This window comes from Canis lupus, chromosome 32 (genome assembly GCF_011100685.1).
Source record: "Canis lupus familiaris isolate Mischka breed German Shepherd chromosome 32, alternate assembly UU_Cfam_GSD_1.0, whole genome shotgun sequence".
Taxonomy (NCBI): domain Eukaryota; kingdom Metazoa; phylum Chordata; class Mammalia; order Carnivora; family Canidae; genus Canis; species Canis lupus.
The window spans coordinates 37598850-37616721 of record NC_049253.1 but is presented as its reverse complement, the minus strand read 5'-3'; the positions used below and the strand labels follow the sequence as shown (position 1 = coordinate 37616721).

The 17872-nt window shown below is 39.1% G+C and overlaps 2 protein-coding genes across 2 annotated transcripts in view; one reads left to right on the top strand and one right to left on the bottom strand.

The window, feature by feature from the left end:
* Positions 1–17872, top strand: part of FRAS1 (Fraser extracellular matrix complex subunit 1) — a 434689-nt gene that overhangs the window by 34052 nt on the left and 382765 nt on the right.
* On the bottom strand, positions 6028–6531 carry LOC119877804 (60S ribosomal protein L21-like). The gene has a single exon (XM_038582342.1). The coding sequence runs from the start codon at positions 6502–6504 to the stop codon at positions 6028–6030; it is 477 nt and encodes a 158-aa protein (XP_038438270.1). The 5' UTR covers positions 6505–6531.

The following is a 17872-nucleotide window of genomic DNA, read 5'->3' as shown; positions in this document are numbered from 1 at the left end:
GGACTCAATCCCGGGTTTCCAGGATCAGGCCCTGGGCGGAAGGCGGCGCTAAACCTCTAAGCCACCCAGGGAACCCAAAGTTGCTATTTTAAATTTTCTTCATATTTTCAAATTAAAAACTTCAATTGTTGCCAAATATAGTTCTTGAAATCTCCCTGAAATATTTTTGGAAGAATACATTGAACAACATTTTTAGGTAATGTTTCTTTTTATTTGTACAATTTGTTTTCCATCTACAATGATTCATTTTCACAGTGGAAACACAGTTGCTAGTTCTTTAAGGCCTACACATATCCAAGAGGTGTGTATATTCATTATTAGTATATACTGCTTATAGTCTATAGTTCATATAAGCCATGAACAATTTATTTACATATCCATGTTGGAAGCAACCATAGATGTGAGCGGTTAGTGAAAATGGGAGGTGGGGAGAGACAAAGATGGTAAATGCTACTTTACCTAAAAACATCTCATCAACACTTGCTACTCATCTTGGTTTAATGTAGATTCCAGGATTTGGAGTTAGAGGATGTTCTTTATTGTTTGACTTTAGGCTAGTGACAAATTTTCTACATCTCAGTTTCTTCATTTTGAAAGTGAACATGATAGTAGTACCTACTTCACAGGGTTGTTATGGAGCCTGTGGAATATACATACCATAATAATTGTGTTTGTAATTTACTGTGTACCACTGCTCTGGCCATGTGTTGCTTTACCTGTGTCATCGTGTTTAATCTTTTCCAAAGCCCTAGGAGGTGGTTATAGTCACAGTTCCCTTTTTATGAAAGAACAGAACTTTTTCAAGGCTTCCCTGAAAGTAGAAGAGCCAAGACTTAGTCCTGGATCTGCCTGACACCAAGGTCAGTGTGCTTTGCCTCTATAACATTTATAAACCTTCAAGTGCCTGGGAAAGTTTAATTGCTACAATTCTGCTTTTAAAGCATTAGTAATGAGATGCCTGGGTGGCTTGGTGGTTGAGTACCTGCCTTTGGCTCAGGATGTGATCCCAGATTCCTGGGTTCGAGTCCCACATCAGGCTCCTTGCATGGAGCCTACTTCTCCTCTCTTTGCCTGTGTCTCTGCCTCTCTCTGTGTGTCTTTCATGAATAAATAAATAAAATCTTTAAAAAAAATAAAGCATTAGTAACTAAGGCATTAGGTACTAAAAATAATGTATGAATTTCCATAGAGTGATTTAACAACCTACTTATAATTGAGAACACTATTTTTTTTTAAATAACAGTATTATAAGGGGACTACAGGGAGATTTATAGATAATAAACTTGAAATTCCTCAGTTTGATTGAGGGTAGCACTTGCTGTCCACTGATGCCGTTGTCTACTTGTGTCCATCTCTGATGACCTGTAAGAATTTTCCAATTGTCATATGAAACAATTTTTATTGAATTTATGTTCTAGATTTAGGAATTTAGCTTTGTTTTGTTTTTAGTTAAACATGTGCCAACTTAACCTATGAAGCCAGGAAGAATAAAGTTAATCCTCAGCAGAAACAATGTTCTTTCTGTGACCAGCCCCTTCACCAGGAAACATTTCTAAAATCATTATCATAAAGCAATGTAATATCTATAAATGAAAAAAATTGAAAAAATCTGTGTAATTGACCAGAAAGGTCTTTATTTTCAATGCAAAAATTTAAAAGCTTTTCCAAGAAAGGAAATTCTGTCCTTTAGTAGCTAGATCCTGTTTGGTTAAGTTTCATTCAAACAGTAAAAATCTCATTGTAGAAAAAGAAGACTATTGGCAGATGGTATACTGCATCGATAGAACCATTTTTAAATTGTTTATTTGGAAATTGGAGCATATTTTTCCCCACAAATAGTTCATAAAAGCTGGTTGGATCTATTTTATGCGTGGTGAAGTCTCATTATTTTATTGTTTTGGTTTTAATCTTGAGAATAGAGGACTGTTATGAGCAGAATTGTGTCTTTCCTAAATTCATATCTTGAATTTCTAACTCCCAGTCTTTGGAGGTGGGGCCTTTAAAGGGTAAATAAGGTAAAATGAAGTCGTGTGGGTGGCTAATTCAAAATGACTGATGTCCTTAAAAGAGAGGAGGTTAGGGTATAGACACACAATGGGAAGACCATGTGAGGATGCAAGGAGAGAAACCTCACGAAGAAATCAACCCTGCCAACACCTTGATCTCTGACTTCTAACCTCTAGAATTGTGAGAAAATGAATTTCTGTTGTTTGAGCCATGTTCTCTGTGATGGCAGGCCTAGCCAGCTGATACAAGGGCCATGTGGTAGGGAGGGTAAGAGCTGGCTTTAGGCTAAAAATGCAAAAATAGAAGAAGAGTTTGGTTCATTCTCCTTTACGTTTTGCTCCATCTCTCTTCCTGTTGTCTTCTTTTTGCCACTGAGTTCCCACTATAACCCTCTTCTTTATTGTGTTGGGTTTGGATGGTTCTGGATTGTTTCTGAACAACCCTTGCTCCTTATGTTCCCGATAAAGTTAGGAATAAAGGAATAGGTTTGGCTCTTGGTGATAATGCTATTGTAACACATCGGGGTGCATGTATGTACCCCTTTGTATCTGTATTTTTGTATCCTTTGGGTAAATACCTAGTAGTGCAATTGCTGGATCATACATAGGATAGTTCTAATTCTATCTTTTTGAGGGACAATAGCCAAACTATGGAAAGAGCACAAATGTCTATCAGCTGATGATAAAGAAGATGTGTGTGTGTGTGTGTGTGTATACTTAGACACATATAGATACAATGGAATATTACTCAGCCATCACAAAGAACAAAATCTTGCCATTTGCAATGACAGAGATGGAGTTAGAGAGTATTATGCTAAGTAAAATAAGTCGGAGAAGGACAAATATATATGATTTCAGTCATAGGTGGAATTTCAGAAACAAAACATATGAACATATGGGAGGGAGGAAAAAAGAAGAAAGATAAGGAAGTAAACAAGAAATTTTTATTTAATTTTTAAAGGATTTTTTTTTAAGATTTTTTTTTAATAAGAGACACAGAGAGAGAGAGAGGCAGAGATATAGACAGAGGGAGAAGCCCAATGCGGGACTCAATCCCAGAACCTTGAGATCATGACCTGAGCCAAAGGCAGTCAACCACTGAGCCAACCAGGTGGCCCGAAACAAGAAATTTTTAAAGATAGAGAACAAACTGAGGGTTGATGGAGGAGAGATTCCAGGTTTGGGGGAGAGATGTCCGGTATAAATTTGGGTAGAAATAGGAGAAATAGCTTGGCTTAGCTTAGCTTAGCTTTGTGTGTGTGTGTGTGTGTGTGTGTGTGTGTGTGTGTATGAGAGAGAAAGAGAGAGAGAGAATATGTGCCTTATTACCACATTGAATTAACCTCTAATTCATCTGATTTTGCAGCACTGTTTTCCTGTGGTCACATTAACACTGTAGTCATCTCAGAAGTTTCTTGAAGAACCAGAAAAGAAATATCCTTAGAAGTTACTATTTCCCAGAGGCTAGGGGGGAGAGAGGCAGCTGAGGAGAAAAACTGGTATTGGGATAGGGAGGCTAGGGTTTGGTTAGTGACAGATCCCTTGGTAAAATGTTGATCTTCTCTGTATGTTCTTTAGCAGATAAAGGAGATTATATCTATCCTACTTTCAAGATTGTTGTGAAGATATACCAAGAAACAGAGTGTAGAATTTAAGACTTGGAAAGACTGCCAAGTCAATGAATCCAGTAGTTTTCATTTATTTTCATGTAACTCATTTTTTCAAATGAAGGCAAAAAAGTCAAACATAGTCACTCTTTTCAAGTAAAAGTGACTTACTTGGCATGCACCCCCTTTGCCTGCTCTTTCTGTCTTTGAGGGCACTCCAAGGATTCTTCAGAGCCTAGTTTCTTTTCTTTTCTTTTTTTAAAATATTTTATTTATTTATTCATAGTCACAGAGAGAGAGAGAGGCAGAGACACGGGAGGAGGGAGAAGCAGGCTCCATGCCAGGAGCCCGACGTGGGACTCAATCCTGGGACTCCAGGATTGCGCCCTGGGCCAAAGGCAGGCACCAAACCGCTGAGCCACCCAGGGATCCCAGAGCCTAGTTTCAAAGTATAGTTTAAAACCTACTTCTCTGAGCCAACCTCTTCCAAATATAAGGAAATTTAGGCCAAGACACAGTCAATAGCTCCCCTGGAGTTTGATATTTCCATTCTCTAAGGGTTTTTTCCCATTGGGAAAACCATCTCCGTGTGAAAACACTCTGAAAAGTTGAAAACCCATATCAAAGTAAGCACTTTTGCCTTAATGATATGCGTCATTTATTGAATACTCTTAATGCTGTGGAGCAGGAACAGCTTCACAAGTGTGCGACCCATGCCCTTTGTATAGGTCGTGCATTCACAAGACCACATGCTCTTGGTTTTATGCTTTGCTTTGCCAACTTGGAATTCTTACTAGTTTTTGAACAACATGCCCTGTGTTTTCATTTTGCCCCAGACCCCACCAACTATGTAGCTGATCCTGGCTCCTGGTGTTTATGTATCTTGTCTCATTTAATACTCACAACTATCTTCAAGGTGTGGATATTATTATTCCTATTGTACAATTGAGGACGTTGAGGACAGGAGAATGTCCTAAGGATCACGTGTGTTGTGAAGGTGCAGATTGGGAAATGTAGTCAAGGAATGTTGGTCTCAAAGCCCCACCATCTTTCCAATTTAGGCTAGTGCTAGTCTAATATAAGACTGTGGAGAAGGAAAAGAAGTTAACAATAAATCCTTGTTTGGGAGAGAGTGGGGGAGGGTGGGGGATGTCAGAGCTGCTGAAGTGCTTTGCTTGGCCACTGGAGGCCATTTCATAGGGATAAATGTCCTTTAGTTTTTTGAAGACAGTTAACTTTTTTTTTTTTTTTTTACACAGTTTGTTATAAGACTTGATTTATGTAGAATCTTTACTCCACAGATCTGGTAGCTGACCCAACAAGTGTGATTTTATTTCTTTACAAAAGGAGAAGCCGAGAAACATTTGTAGAAGAACTTGTTTTGGTTCTGGCTGTGAACTGGAGGCAAGTTTAGGATTAGAGCTCCCTTGTGCTTGCTTTTACTTCGGCATTCAGATCGTGTTTTTTATCTATTTTTTCATATACAGGTGTAAGACAACATAGTGGTTTTGGGATTGTTTTGATGATAGAAGTTATAGAGTAGAAAATACAAATACTTGGCATTCCTGTCTTCATGTCTATAAGAACCTAAAACTATGTTCAATCTCCTTTTCCCTCTGTAATTTTTACGTGAGTGTATAATTTTTAACATGTTTTTCATCCAAAGTGTCAATGACATTTTTTTTTATGGTGACCTGTGGTAGAAAATAAGAATTTTTTTCTCTAGAGGAAATTCTTAAAGAACTGAGGATTTCTGGTTCTAACGTTCTTGGACAATATTACGGCCTAGGTTGTAGTAATGTCCTTGTATTTGTATAATGCTTTTAGTCTGTAGTGTGTTTTCCTATTTGTTATAGAGAAGAGAATAAGACAGCAGAGTGTAGGAAAGAAGGATTGCTGTCCTGATATTCTGACAGGACATGAGAAACACTAAGTGAGGGTTCCATAGCAAGAGCAAAAGCAAGTGAACACGGAGGCAGGGTGCCATGCAGGATTCAGGAGTCCAATTTTTCATTCGGCTAGAGTCCAATGCTCAGCTTCATTCATTCAACAGTTATTCATTGCCTCTCACAAAATATCAAATAAAAAACCCTTATAATACTCCAAATTAGACTGCAGTGGCTTGATTAAGACCTAAAGTTGCAGATTTATATCAATACTATTTTTTAATGGTACACTTCCGAGATGTTCTAACTTACCTTCTTTTTCTTTTCTTTTTTTCTTTTCTTTTCTTTTCTTTTCTTTTCTTTCTTTTCTTTTTTCTTTTCTTTCTTTTCTTTTTTTTTTCTTTTCTTTTCTTTTCTTTTCTTTTCTTTTCTTTCTTTTCTTTTTTCTTTTCTTTTCTTTCTTTCTTTCTTTCTTTTTTTTTTTTTACAATCCTGAGGTCTTTTCTTTACATTTATCATGCCATGAATTCATAGGGAATGGGTTCCAGCAGTGGAAGCAATGGGCTCCTTTCCATTGCTTCTCACAAAGTGTGCTTCTCTGGGTGGGGCAGGCTGGCACTTCAGTTGGACCCAAGTACCTTTCTCTTTGGCTTCCTTCTTTTTCTGATCATTTTCCTTCACACGCTTCAGGAAGCTATCTCGGCTCTTTGAGTGTTTAATATGCCCAATGAGGACATTAATTCTCTTGGCCAGAATCTTGCCCTTAACTTGTTTGTTTACAACAATGCCAACAGCATGCTGAGTATCATTGTAGACCCTTCCAGTTTTGCCATGGTAACATTTGTGGGGCATTCCTTTTTGAACAGCGCCCATTTCCTTGATGTGCACAATATCACCTTTCTTACAGATTCGCATGTATGTGGCCAAAGGAACAACTCCATGTTTCCTAAAAGGCCTAGAGAACATAGAGCGGGTACCTCTCCTCTTTCCCTTTGTGTTGGTCATTTTGGCGAATTACTGGAAGATGGCGGTTCCGGCCGAAAGGCTAACTTACCTTCTTTGATCAAGGTCAGAGATGGTGATTTTCAAAAGAAAAAAAAAAAAAAAGATGAAAACTGAAACAGTTTTTGTCCCACTTAATGGGACGTGCTCTGGGGCGAGGTTCGCAGGCCTGCGGGGGAGGGAGAGAGCAGGGAAGTCGCAGTTTTCTTACTTATTCAAACTCTTTTTTTTGTTGTTCCACAGTTCATTTACTGAACTGGGGCAGGTGATTTAACAGCAGGTTGCGGGATAAGGCTGGAAGGGAAGACTTCTTGCTTCCCCTCCCAGGAGCCTTGTGTCATGGACGCCTGTAGATTTTCCAGAATAGCCATCTGCTGCCGGGCAGGCTGGGTCTGAAGCTGGAGGTTGGCGTGCGTACCTTCTGGGAGCCCAGGCGTTCCTTGGGCTTGTGTTCAACTCCCGAGGGCAGCTTCGTTCTCTGGACGTTCAGGAGAGTGGCCGGTGGGGAGGGAGCTTGAAGATTAGTACAGCGGGGAGGGTTGGCCCGACCGGAGGCCCAGCATCCCTTCCCTCTGGCTTTCCCGTCGGGCGGCTAAGCAGGCTGCTCCATCTGGACGCCCAGAAGCTGTGCTGTCTGCGCTCTTACTCCGGAGCCTCCTACCCGGGTCCACCTATTCAAACTCTCGAATGTGCTTTCTTAAAGACCTCTGGGAAAGAAACCATTTCCAAAGGACTCCCGGGAACATTTCTGTGGAAGAAACAGAATGCATCTCCATCAGTAATCCTCGCCTAAGTCCTTGGAAACTCCATTAGTGAAGTTCATGCCCAGAATCTGTCAGAGAGGTTGTAACCAGAGTGCTAATGGCTCAATTCTTTAGTTATCAAAATGTCACGTCATATTAAGTGAATGAACTCCAAGTATCCATATGCTAATTAGATTTATTCTGTACACGTTGGCTGTGATAATTATCACATTGAGTATGAACTTTATTGAACGGCTCTACAAATTCCCCTTAAGTCTCCAAGTTAAGATGGCACTGGGTACCCCCTCACGAGGGTATTTTAACTCCTAGCTAAATAGGGTGGTGAAAATAAAAGTTGAGAGTTGGAGAAAAGTCTGGAAAAAAGGAAAAATAAAAAAAAGTCTTAAAGAGAAGGTTGTGTAAACCAAATATATAAAGCAGTGAAGGCTGCTATAAAGATTTTATTGCCTTGAGATTGAAGTTGCCACATTATTGTTGATTTCTCTCAGTCAGACACATCTAAATTTATTGCCATATAATGAGTGCACTCACCGCTGTGTAGAATCTGAGGGAAAGGGGGACAAAAGAGTAAAATATAAAATAGCTTCATCTAGAGTAGAAACAGAAGTTGAACATTGAGTAACTTTCCTATTCTTTAAACCAAATGAAAACACGTAAATTTGTATCCTGTTTGTAGAATAACCAAACACTTAGAAATGATATGGGGTGTGTGTGGGGGGGGAGGGGGAAGCTTCATCTTCTACATTTGGAATATCCTAGATCCACCCATTTTGATCCATTTTGAAGCACACAAAGAGGCAGAGGAAGCACCTCTCTGCTTCCTAATAAAAGGCCTTCTCTGCCTCCTTTTAAGATCCAGAAAGGCAAATAAAAGTACTTTGGGATAGGGCCTGTGGGAGTGGCTTAAGGGGAGCTCTGAGAAAAGCTACTGAAGCCTCAAAACCAGTATTTAGATTTTTAAAGCCATTGACTATTGGCTACAGGGATGGTGTTGGAAGAAGACATTCATGAAACAATTTTAATTGTTAAATGAAACTGGCATTCTTGGTAATTTTTTCCCTAATATTTTAATATACCTGGAGACTCACAAACTGCAAGTTTTTCAGTTTTCTCTTGCTTTCTGAGAGGACAAGTTTGGTAGATGACTTTCTAGGTCTTCATTTATAGATTACAACTATTACTCCTATGTTTTCCCCCCAGGATATGGGTTATAGTAGGACAGTGTTGGGGGACAGAATAAGAGACATGGACCCAACGGGGGATGTACATTTATGAAGAGTAGTATATTATAGTTCTTTACCTTAGCTTCACAGATCAGTAATACTGGGGAGGAGCTAAGCTCTGTGCCTGAAGGGCCAGACCCAGCGTGTAACAGAATCCACTAGAATGAAACAGCCACCTGTAGAAAGTAGCCTCCCCTGTGCTCAAAGCTCATTTACCTAAATCCTCTTAACTAGAACCTCCTGTATTGCTATGAAACCATGACAGTGTTTTTATTCAACATTTTACTACGGTCTCTTCCAGAAGTGGTTGTCCCTTAAACACAAGACAAAAAATGGGATATTTATTTATTTTGAGATTTTATTTATTTATTCATGAGAATACACAGAGAGGAGAGAGAGAGAGGCAGAGACACAGGCAGAGGGAGAAGTAGGCTCCATGCAGGGAGCCTGATATGGGACGATCCTGGGTCTCCAGGATCATGCCCTGAGCTGAAGGCGTCGCTAAACCGCTGAGCTACCGGGGCTGCCCCCAAAATGGGATATTTAGAAATAAATCTGAACACCAGCCCCTTTGAGAGCCTGATGCTAGCTGCACATGAGCTAAGCTAGCACCACATTTGCCACAGTTTTTTTTGGCTACTAGAATTTCAGTGTTTTGCTCCATAAAGTGCAAAATGATTTTAAGAATACTTAGTGTAAATCTATCAAGGGCTAGAAATAGTGAGAAGTCTAGAAACACAGTCTTGGCAGACATATAAGGACGAGGGATATCTGGTGCTGCCCAAGATTTTTCTTCCCTTGAACTCTTGGGTATATATACAGAGAATCGATCTTACCTGTATAAGAGGCCAATCATTGTTTTTATTCATTTAATAAATGGGTCTGTTCTTGATGCATGATTAAATGATTTATCATATGCATTTTTATTGCTTTCTTGTTTATTAATTCATTCTATTGTACAGCCTTTTAGAAAAGGTTGTAAATTTGTTGATTCATCCAGTCATTCAGCAGAAATTCACTGTGCAGCTGGAATCTCTACCATGCTAAGTACTGGTGGTATACTGATGGAAGGCCCAATGCTTACCTTCCAGGAATTTACAGTCATATCAGAGGACCTTTTATCTCAAAGGGGAGAAACCAAATACTTAATATGTACTTGATAATATGTTTTAAAAAAAAAAGCAAGGCTTGTCTTGGACTCATACCTTTATTTTATATTTCATGTCCTGTAACATTTGTCTACTAAGATTATAGAGTGTTTTATATTGTATTTTGTAATATAGTTGAACTATCCTGACTCTCAAGGTGTTAGACTAACCTTGCTTTGCATTGCCTTCTTCCATTGGTTGTTGTGATTTAAATAGATTGGATTTATTTGTTTTCTCAGCAGTGGGTTGATTTCCTTTCTAGTTTTTCTTTACTTTAGATCTAAATTTTTTAGAGAAGCTGCTGTTCCCCAGCTTCTCCTCTTGGCATTAGGTGGTTCCATGTGGATAGCTCCCACCAGTCTGAAAGAATCTTTATCTTGTTCTGAAGCCAGAATTCAGGCCTGGCTTGGCATAATCCTCAGAAAGGTAAATGTTTAATGGGAATAGTTCCTTCTGCAGCTGCTCTGAACTGTTGGCTTTACCTGACACATTGTGTTTGTGTATGATTATATGACATTCACTCATAATCCTTATTTTGGAAAAGGGGAGAGATTTGGGGTAGTTGACAGGCATCATGCAATTCTGGGGGTTTTATTATTCAAAGCACCCTAGTTGTGCTTTTCTGTTCCCTCCCTCCACATAGACAAAAGGCTAGTAACCCAAGCTCCTGCTGCTCCTCTCAGAGGGCATGGGGGGGAAATGAGGAAAAGTAATGGGGAGGGGGCTCCTTGGTACTTATAAAGATCCATACGAATTCATTTTTTCTTCCATTTGACGTGAGATGGTGGGGGAGAGGATATATGCCGCTCATCATCGTTTTCACGTATATCGGTCTTAACATCACAGAGGGAAAAATGCTACTGTTGGAAATAGGATAAAATAGGAACCGTGATAATGGATGAAATTAGTACATAAGTTGTGAGGTGTAAGATGAGGTTCTCTTTTGCAATAATATAAAACTTATGAATAGTTAATAGAGATAGAAACTAGATATGCTGGAAAAGTAAGAGAGTAATGTGGGGTGGGGGGCAGAGACAGTCCTAGTGCCACATATCCCTAGATGGAATTGCTCTAAATCGATAGGAAAGGACTCCAAATCAGAAAAGATTTCAAGAATGTGTGTTTTTAAAACACAGAATTATAAAAACACAATAAAATACAATTTTTGGAATGTTTAACATTGTGATTTTTCATTATATTGAGAATTTCTTTGATAATCTCCTTCACTTTAGTAAGTATATTGTCCTGCTTTCTGTTTTTCAATTAATGAACCTAACCTGTAGTTGAATTCAAAGTATTCCTCAAAGTAGGAAGGGAAAAGGCCTAATTGCATGTGGTTACCGTATTTTTGATTTTTTTTTTTAAGGATTTTACTTATTTATTCATGAGAGACACAGAGAGAGAGGCAGAGACACAGGCAGAGGGAGAAGCAGGCTCCCTGCAGGAAGCGCAGTGTGGGACTCGATTCCGGGTTCATGCCCTGAGTCAAATGTTCAACCACTGAGCCACCCAGGTGTCCCGTATTTTTAATTCTTGATTAAAAACTGTAATAAGGGGCTGCCCAGGTGGCTCAGCGGTTTAGCGCCACCTTCAGCCCAGGGCCTGATCCTGGAGTCCTGGGATCGAGTCCCACGTCAGGCTCCCTGCATGGAGCCTGCTTCTCCCTCTGCCTGTGTCTCTGCCTCTCTCTCTCTCTCTCTCTCTGTGTGACTATCATAAATAAATAAAAATTAAAAAAAAAAAAAAAAAAAAAAAAAAAAAAAAAAAAAGAAAACTAACTGAATGAATATAACTAATGACTAATCAGTCAACAGGTACATATTAAGAAGGTAGCTTTTATTATTGCTTTATTTATTTATTTATTTATTTTTATTATTGCTTTAAAGGAATCACACTGTCACTTCGTGTATGTATTTACAAATATAAAAACCTCTGGGAGGGATCCCTGGGTGGCTCAGTGGTTGAGCCTCTGCCTTCAGCCCAGGGCGTGATCCTGGAGACCTGGGATTGAGACCTACATCGGGCTCCCTGCATGGAGCCTGCTTCTCCCTCTGCCTGTGTCTCTGCCTCTCTCTCTCTCTCCCTCATGAATAAATAAATAAAATCTTTAAAAAAAATAAAAACCTCTGGGATTCATCAATCTGGAGGTCATGGATCTATAATTTATTTTACTATATTGTATACTTTAGCCATGTCTGAACTTTTCCATTAGGTGTGACTATTTTCTGATAGCTCTTTTTGGAGGCCTCTGGCTTGTGAATGGGCTTTGAAAACATTAACATGCTATCTGATAATTAAGATTCAAATCATTAATATTTTGTTCTCCAGAAATGGCTTGGGGAAGTACTACAAGAGTAGTCATAATGTAATTGTACTTACCACATAGATTCTGTACAGCAGTACTTGCTTCTTAGTTATTAATGCAATTATGAAATGGCCAAAAACAAAACCACCAACTGGCTATACTCAATATTTATTTCTTTTAATACTTTTATTCTATTTCTAATAGTTCCTCAAAAGTATGTCAGCCAAGTTCAGGTTAGACTTTTTAGAATAGTAGTTCCTAAACCTATCATCAGTTATGGTATTTGTTAAAAACGCAGATAACTAACTCAGTTCTGAGGATGCTGATTCAGTGAGACAGAGGTGGGGTCCTGAATTTTAAGCAAGTTTCCCAGGTGATTTGACTCCATGGATTATTATACGGGAAACTCTGATTTCAAGAGCATCACTATCAGGTAATGGATATCAGCAAAACCTCTTGACTGTTGTAATTGGGTAGTTCAGATTATGTTCTTCAGAAGCAGTTGATATTACTACATTGAGGAGAGAGGAAGAGCATCTCTCATCTGTTTTCTCTGATTTGTCTACTGAAGCAAAACAGAATTGTAAAATATGTATTTTTTCTGTTCATTCCTTGTCCTTATGCCTTAATCAGACCAAAGGGGAGAATTTTTTTTTTGAGTTATAAATGGATATATCTCAGACTCTTAACTATTTACTATCTAGAATATATTTGAACAAAGTATATGGATGTATTTCTTATATTCTGGTTGTTTTGGAGTTGACAGCGCATTTGGTTTCTTTAAAATGTATGTTGATTTCTTATGACTAATATATATATGCCAAATTTGAGCACATACTTTTCCTTATAAATAATAATAAATAATAAAACAATAAGAAACCTTATTTCTATGATTTCAAACAACAAAATAACTCTCTCCTCTGGAATGTCAGATCAGGACAAGAATCATCTGTGCCTATGTCAGTGTAGGAGACTGTTCCATATATGGATTTATCTCTAAGATGTAATTTTAGAGTTGCCCAGGAAGTACTATATATTCTCTAGGGCTTATTTCTGAGATTATCAAAATATCTTTTATGTTTTTCTCATTTTCATCACTTCCCTGGCAAGATGGTATAAGGGAGAAAGATCCCCATTAGCTCTGATTTGTTGTTGGGGCTGGGGCCAGCCCTAGCAAGAGGGCCTTATGTGCAGAGCTTCAGTCATGGCCAATCTTGTTCAAGAGGAGGCCATTTGTACCCTGTCTGACCTCAAGATTAAGGTCAGGATTACTCCGGTGCTAAATTGAGTATACTCTTACGGGTTGCTGACCTTAAGTAACTTTCAGAGTAATTCATGCCCTGTAAGTCTTTGAATCTTAGAATACTTAGGCCCAGTTCCTAGGCTTTCTCTAATGTAGTCTCAACTGAATTAAAATCTTACTACAAGTTTGGAGTGAGAACCTAGGTTTGGACCAAATCTGGAGATACGATATAGGTGAGATGACTGGAGTGATAGTGATTCTGATGTTGGGTTGATGACCTTTCTTACTTTGTTGGGAATTGAAATAAGTCTTTTTTTTTTTTTTTTTTAGATTTTATTTATTTATTAAAGAGAGAGCCCATATCATGCATGCACATGAGTGGGGGAGGGGCAGAGGGGGAGGGAAAAGCAGATTCCCTGCTGAGCAGGGTGCCCAATCCCAGAAGGGGCTTGATTCCAGGACCATGAGATTGTGATCTGAGCTGAAGTCAGCCACTTAACCAATGAACCAACCAGGCACCCCTGAAGTGTGGCTTCTTAATCCCAACACACATCAAGGAAGACATCCAGGAAGACAGCCAGGGATCCTTATATAGTACAACCCTTGGATGCTTTGGTATTTTACTTTTCTGGGCCATCAGGTTTCTTTGGGAAGGCAGTGAAAGTTCAGAAACTTCTCAGCCAATTTTGCGACCAAATTTGCCTTCTCTGGAACCTGAGTGAGTGATCCAGTGGTACAGCCTTGTTGTATGACCTTTCTCCTTGGATCAATAGCCACATTTAGACATTTTCATATAATTATAAGGATAGGATGAGTCCTGGTTAGGATTCCTGCTCAAATAGGGTAAACTAAAGTAAAATAAATTCCTTTGAACATTTTGGTCCAGTGCTGTAATGACTGTAGATGCCTAATCCTTGCTGGAGTTTAAATTTCCTAAAGCAAGCCCCCTCACATCTTGGGAGCATTCTGGGGGCCTCTGTAAGAGTGGGAACACTGGTTAGGGTGAGGGGCTTTGGCACAATGCTGGCCTGCATCTTTCCTTTGATGAGGCTGCAGGGCCCTAGTCAACAAGTAATGTAATCAAGCATGCTCTGCCTTAGGTGCCTCTTGGCACACCATGTGGAAGCACTTAATACAGTGCAGGAATTAGCTAACAGCCTGGGAGATTTATTCCCTTGCTGGATAGTAGGCAAGGGGCATTTTATCAGACTCTCTGTCCCTCTTCAGACTTACTGTCTAAACAAAGACTTCTTTGGTTATACTTGAGCTCTGTTTCATATTGGGCCGTCTATGTTTTGCAGTGAAATAGCTATGTTGTGCTTGTTTAAAGCAGCACAGTAGACTTAGCTGTTTCTTTTTGTATCATAGTACATGTGGTGGATTTCATTTAGAATAGCTACCCATGGCAGCTGGAATATGAATAGCTCTTGGATGATGAGCCTTGGAATGCCCAAAATTAAAGATGTTGATGTGGCCTGGTCATGCATTGTCTATACTAGACTCTAGAGTTTCGATCTCTAAAGGGCAAGAACTGTATCAGCTGCACAGCAGGTGTATGATATAGGAAATCTTTGATACTTTGTACTGAGAATTCTTGTTTTTATCTATCTGTACTGTGCCATACCAGTCTGCCTTACCTTCCTGAAATCGCATTATATCCTTTGCATTATATTCTATCCTTATTTTTGAATCTAGCACATTGTACAGTTTCAGTATTAACTCACATTACTAATCATATCACATGTCTAGTCATAGATCATGAAAAAATGAATAGATAAGAGGGTAAAATGGAAAAGTATTATTGACATAGTATACCATTCACCAACTTCCCTGGGCATGTGTGGGGACCCCTAGGATATATTTATTTTGTATTAGTGAAAGTTTTTGTTCCCATTACAAGCAAATTAATGGAACCTTGAAATTATAGCCTGAGGATAATTAAAAGTCACTTAGAATGAACCCCAATTATTTGTTCATTCATTAATTCAGAAAACATTTATTGAGCTCCTAATGTGTGGTCAGCAGTGTCCTAGGTACTGGGATACCATGAAACGGACAGATGAAATGCTGTATTCATAGAACCAAGAGTCTTGATGGGATTGATTGAACAATTATTAAAGAGAATGGGTAAGGGATGGGCTAATGTTTCAGGCTGGGGGAAAATGTACGTGAAACCTGAGAGAGAGAGTGAGAGAGAGAGAGAGAGAGAGAATATTTGAGGAACTAAAAGGATTTCAGAATGGCCTGAATGTGGAGTGTGAGGAGGGAAGTGATGAGACATGAGGTTAAAGAAACAATCCTGGGTGCACTATTGAAGGGTTGGCTCTTCAGGCTCTTTTAAAGATTTAGAATTTATCTTGAAGCAGTAGGAATTATTGTAGGTTTTTGAGCTAGAGAAAGATGTGATCAGATTTGCAGTCTAATAAAGATATCAGTGTTATGGCTATGGCTGGAGAACAGATTGAATGGGACAAGAGTGAATGACAATGGCTTTGACCAAGATGGTAGCCCTGGGGTAGAGAGGGGTAGGGATTTGAGAGATATTTAGGCAGTAAGGTCAGTAAGACTTGGTAATTGATGAGGAATCAAGGATGACTTCCAGATTTCTAGTCTCAGGCCAACTGGGTGAATAGTGATATGATCCACCAAGAGAGTGAGCACAGGGGGAGGAGCAGCTATAGAGGAAGAATGATGAAGTAAGTTTTGAACAAACTTACTCTGAGATGTCTGTGAAAAGCCAAGGGAAGATGTTGATTAGGCAATTGCATTTTAGAGTCTGGAGGTGAGGAGAGCGGTCTTGAATGCAGATTCCTAATTGAGAATGTTGTGGTAAATCCAGGGGAAATAAAGAAACAATCTGAGAAATGGTCCATGGCTTCCTGGTATATGAAGTTATACCCAAAATAAGAGTAACAGTGTAAAGATGTCTCTGGCACCTTGAGTCATGTAATAAATACTCCCCAGAGTCTAGAGAAGGTCAGTAGCCTGGGTAATCATGGATATTTTCAAGCCAGTGTAACCTTTATAAAATTGATCTCCTCACCTCTACCCACCTGAAACCCCCAGTGGGCCCTCACTGATGTTAGGATGAGGTTCAAATTCCTTAGCTTGATTGCAAAGGCCCTGTCCTAATTTTGTTTCTCCCCAATTCTCAATTCGTCCCACTCCATTCTTTTTTATCTCTCATTTTCTGGTTTGGCACCTACCTATTAATTCCCAGAACATGAAGCTGCTTCTTACTTTGGTGGTCTGCCCATGATGGTCTTTACCAGATTCCTGGTTTGTTCTTCCACACCCTATGTGACTGGCAATTCCCGTATCTCTCTGAATCAAAGCTCTGGCCAGGTGGTTCTCCTCATGATGCTTTCCCTGTCTCCTGAAGACGGCATTACTCACTCCTTGCTTTAGTTCTCTTCCTTGTACATACGTCTATTCCTACATATAGTGTCATCTTTTTGTTTTGTTCTTTGTTTTTGTTTGCATTTCTGTCATCCCTTCCAGACTTTTAAGTTCCTTATTGACAGTAACCAATTTTTTTCCTCCATTATGTATCCAGTATCTAGCATAGTGTTTGGCACATTCAAGATGCTCAATAAATTTTAAACTGAAATGATTATATTAAGCTTCATGTGTATGTATAGGGGAGATTATAGGAATAAAGGAGCTCTTGACAGAATTTTTGTGTGTCTAATAACTTCAAAAGCACTGATTACAAAGTCAGTGCCGTATACTCTTTGTTAGCAATAATGGGAGTAATCTAGTCCAGCCGGATCAGTACTTACACACTTTTGGGCTTCATTGCCTCCAGAATCATTTTGATTCAGATCTCAGCTTTGTTTCTCATCCTTCTGTCTTAAAAAGTTGAAGTTGTCAAAGTTGTAACCAACCCCCAAAGCCTATTCAATTTAATAATATTTAGTCATTCATAGACAATTATTGAGTGTCTTCTAGGGGTTAAGTCCCTGAGGATATGGGGAAAGACATGGCCCTAACCTCAGACAGCTTATAGCTTCAGGAGAGAGCATGCTAGAGGTTTTAGTGTTAGTAGCCATTATTTTTGCTAGCTGTTTCAGCTGTAGTGCTAAATAAGCCAAGTTATTGATTCTACTATTTTCTGATTTCTTTCAGGTATTATTAACACATGAACTAAAAATGATGTTTTTTTTCTTGAGATATGCACATTTTTGACGATTTGCTGCATTCTCACGTGCTTTCATTGTGCCTTGGTTGAAAATGTTTTTTCCGGAGGATTAATTCTTTCCAGCATTAAAATTCTGATATTGATATATAATCACATAGGATTTGATATGGAGGTTTAAATTCATAGAAAACTTCTCAACTAGATCTCTTTGATCAAGCCAGGCACAGCTCCTTGGCTTTTCATCTCAGCTCAGCTTTCCTTGAAGATTCCTTACCCCATCCAGACTATTTTTCTCTATTCCTCCCCCATCTCCGCCCCCCCACCCCACCATTCCCACCCACACCATAGAGTTGTTATCTCTTTCTTTTGATACAAGGCACGGAACATGTTTATGTCTTCATGATGCTAGAGGAATTATGTAGCCTGGTGAGAGGAATGACTATTGTGTTAAAAATGTCTGTGCTAAGTCTTCATAATAAGAGCAGCATCAGCAGAAGCCCAAACTGTTCAACATTCCTGAAACTGCAGTTTGTATTATGCAGAGAAG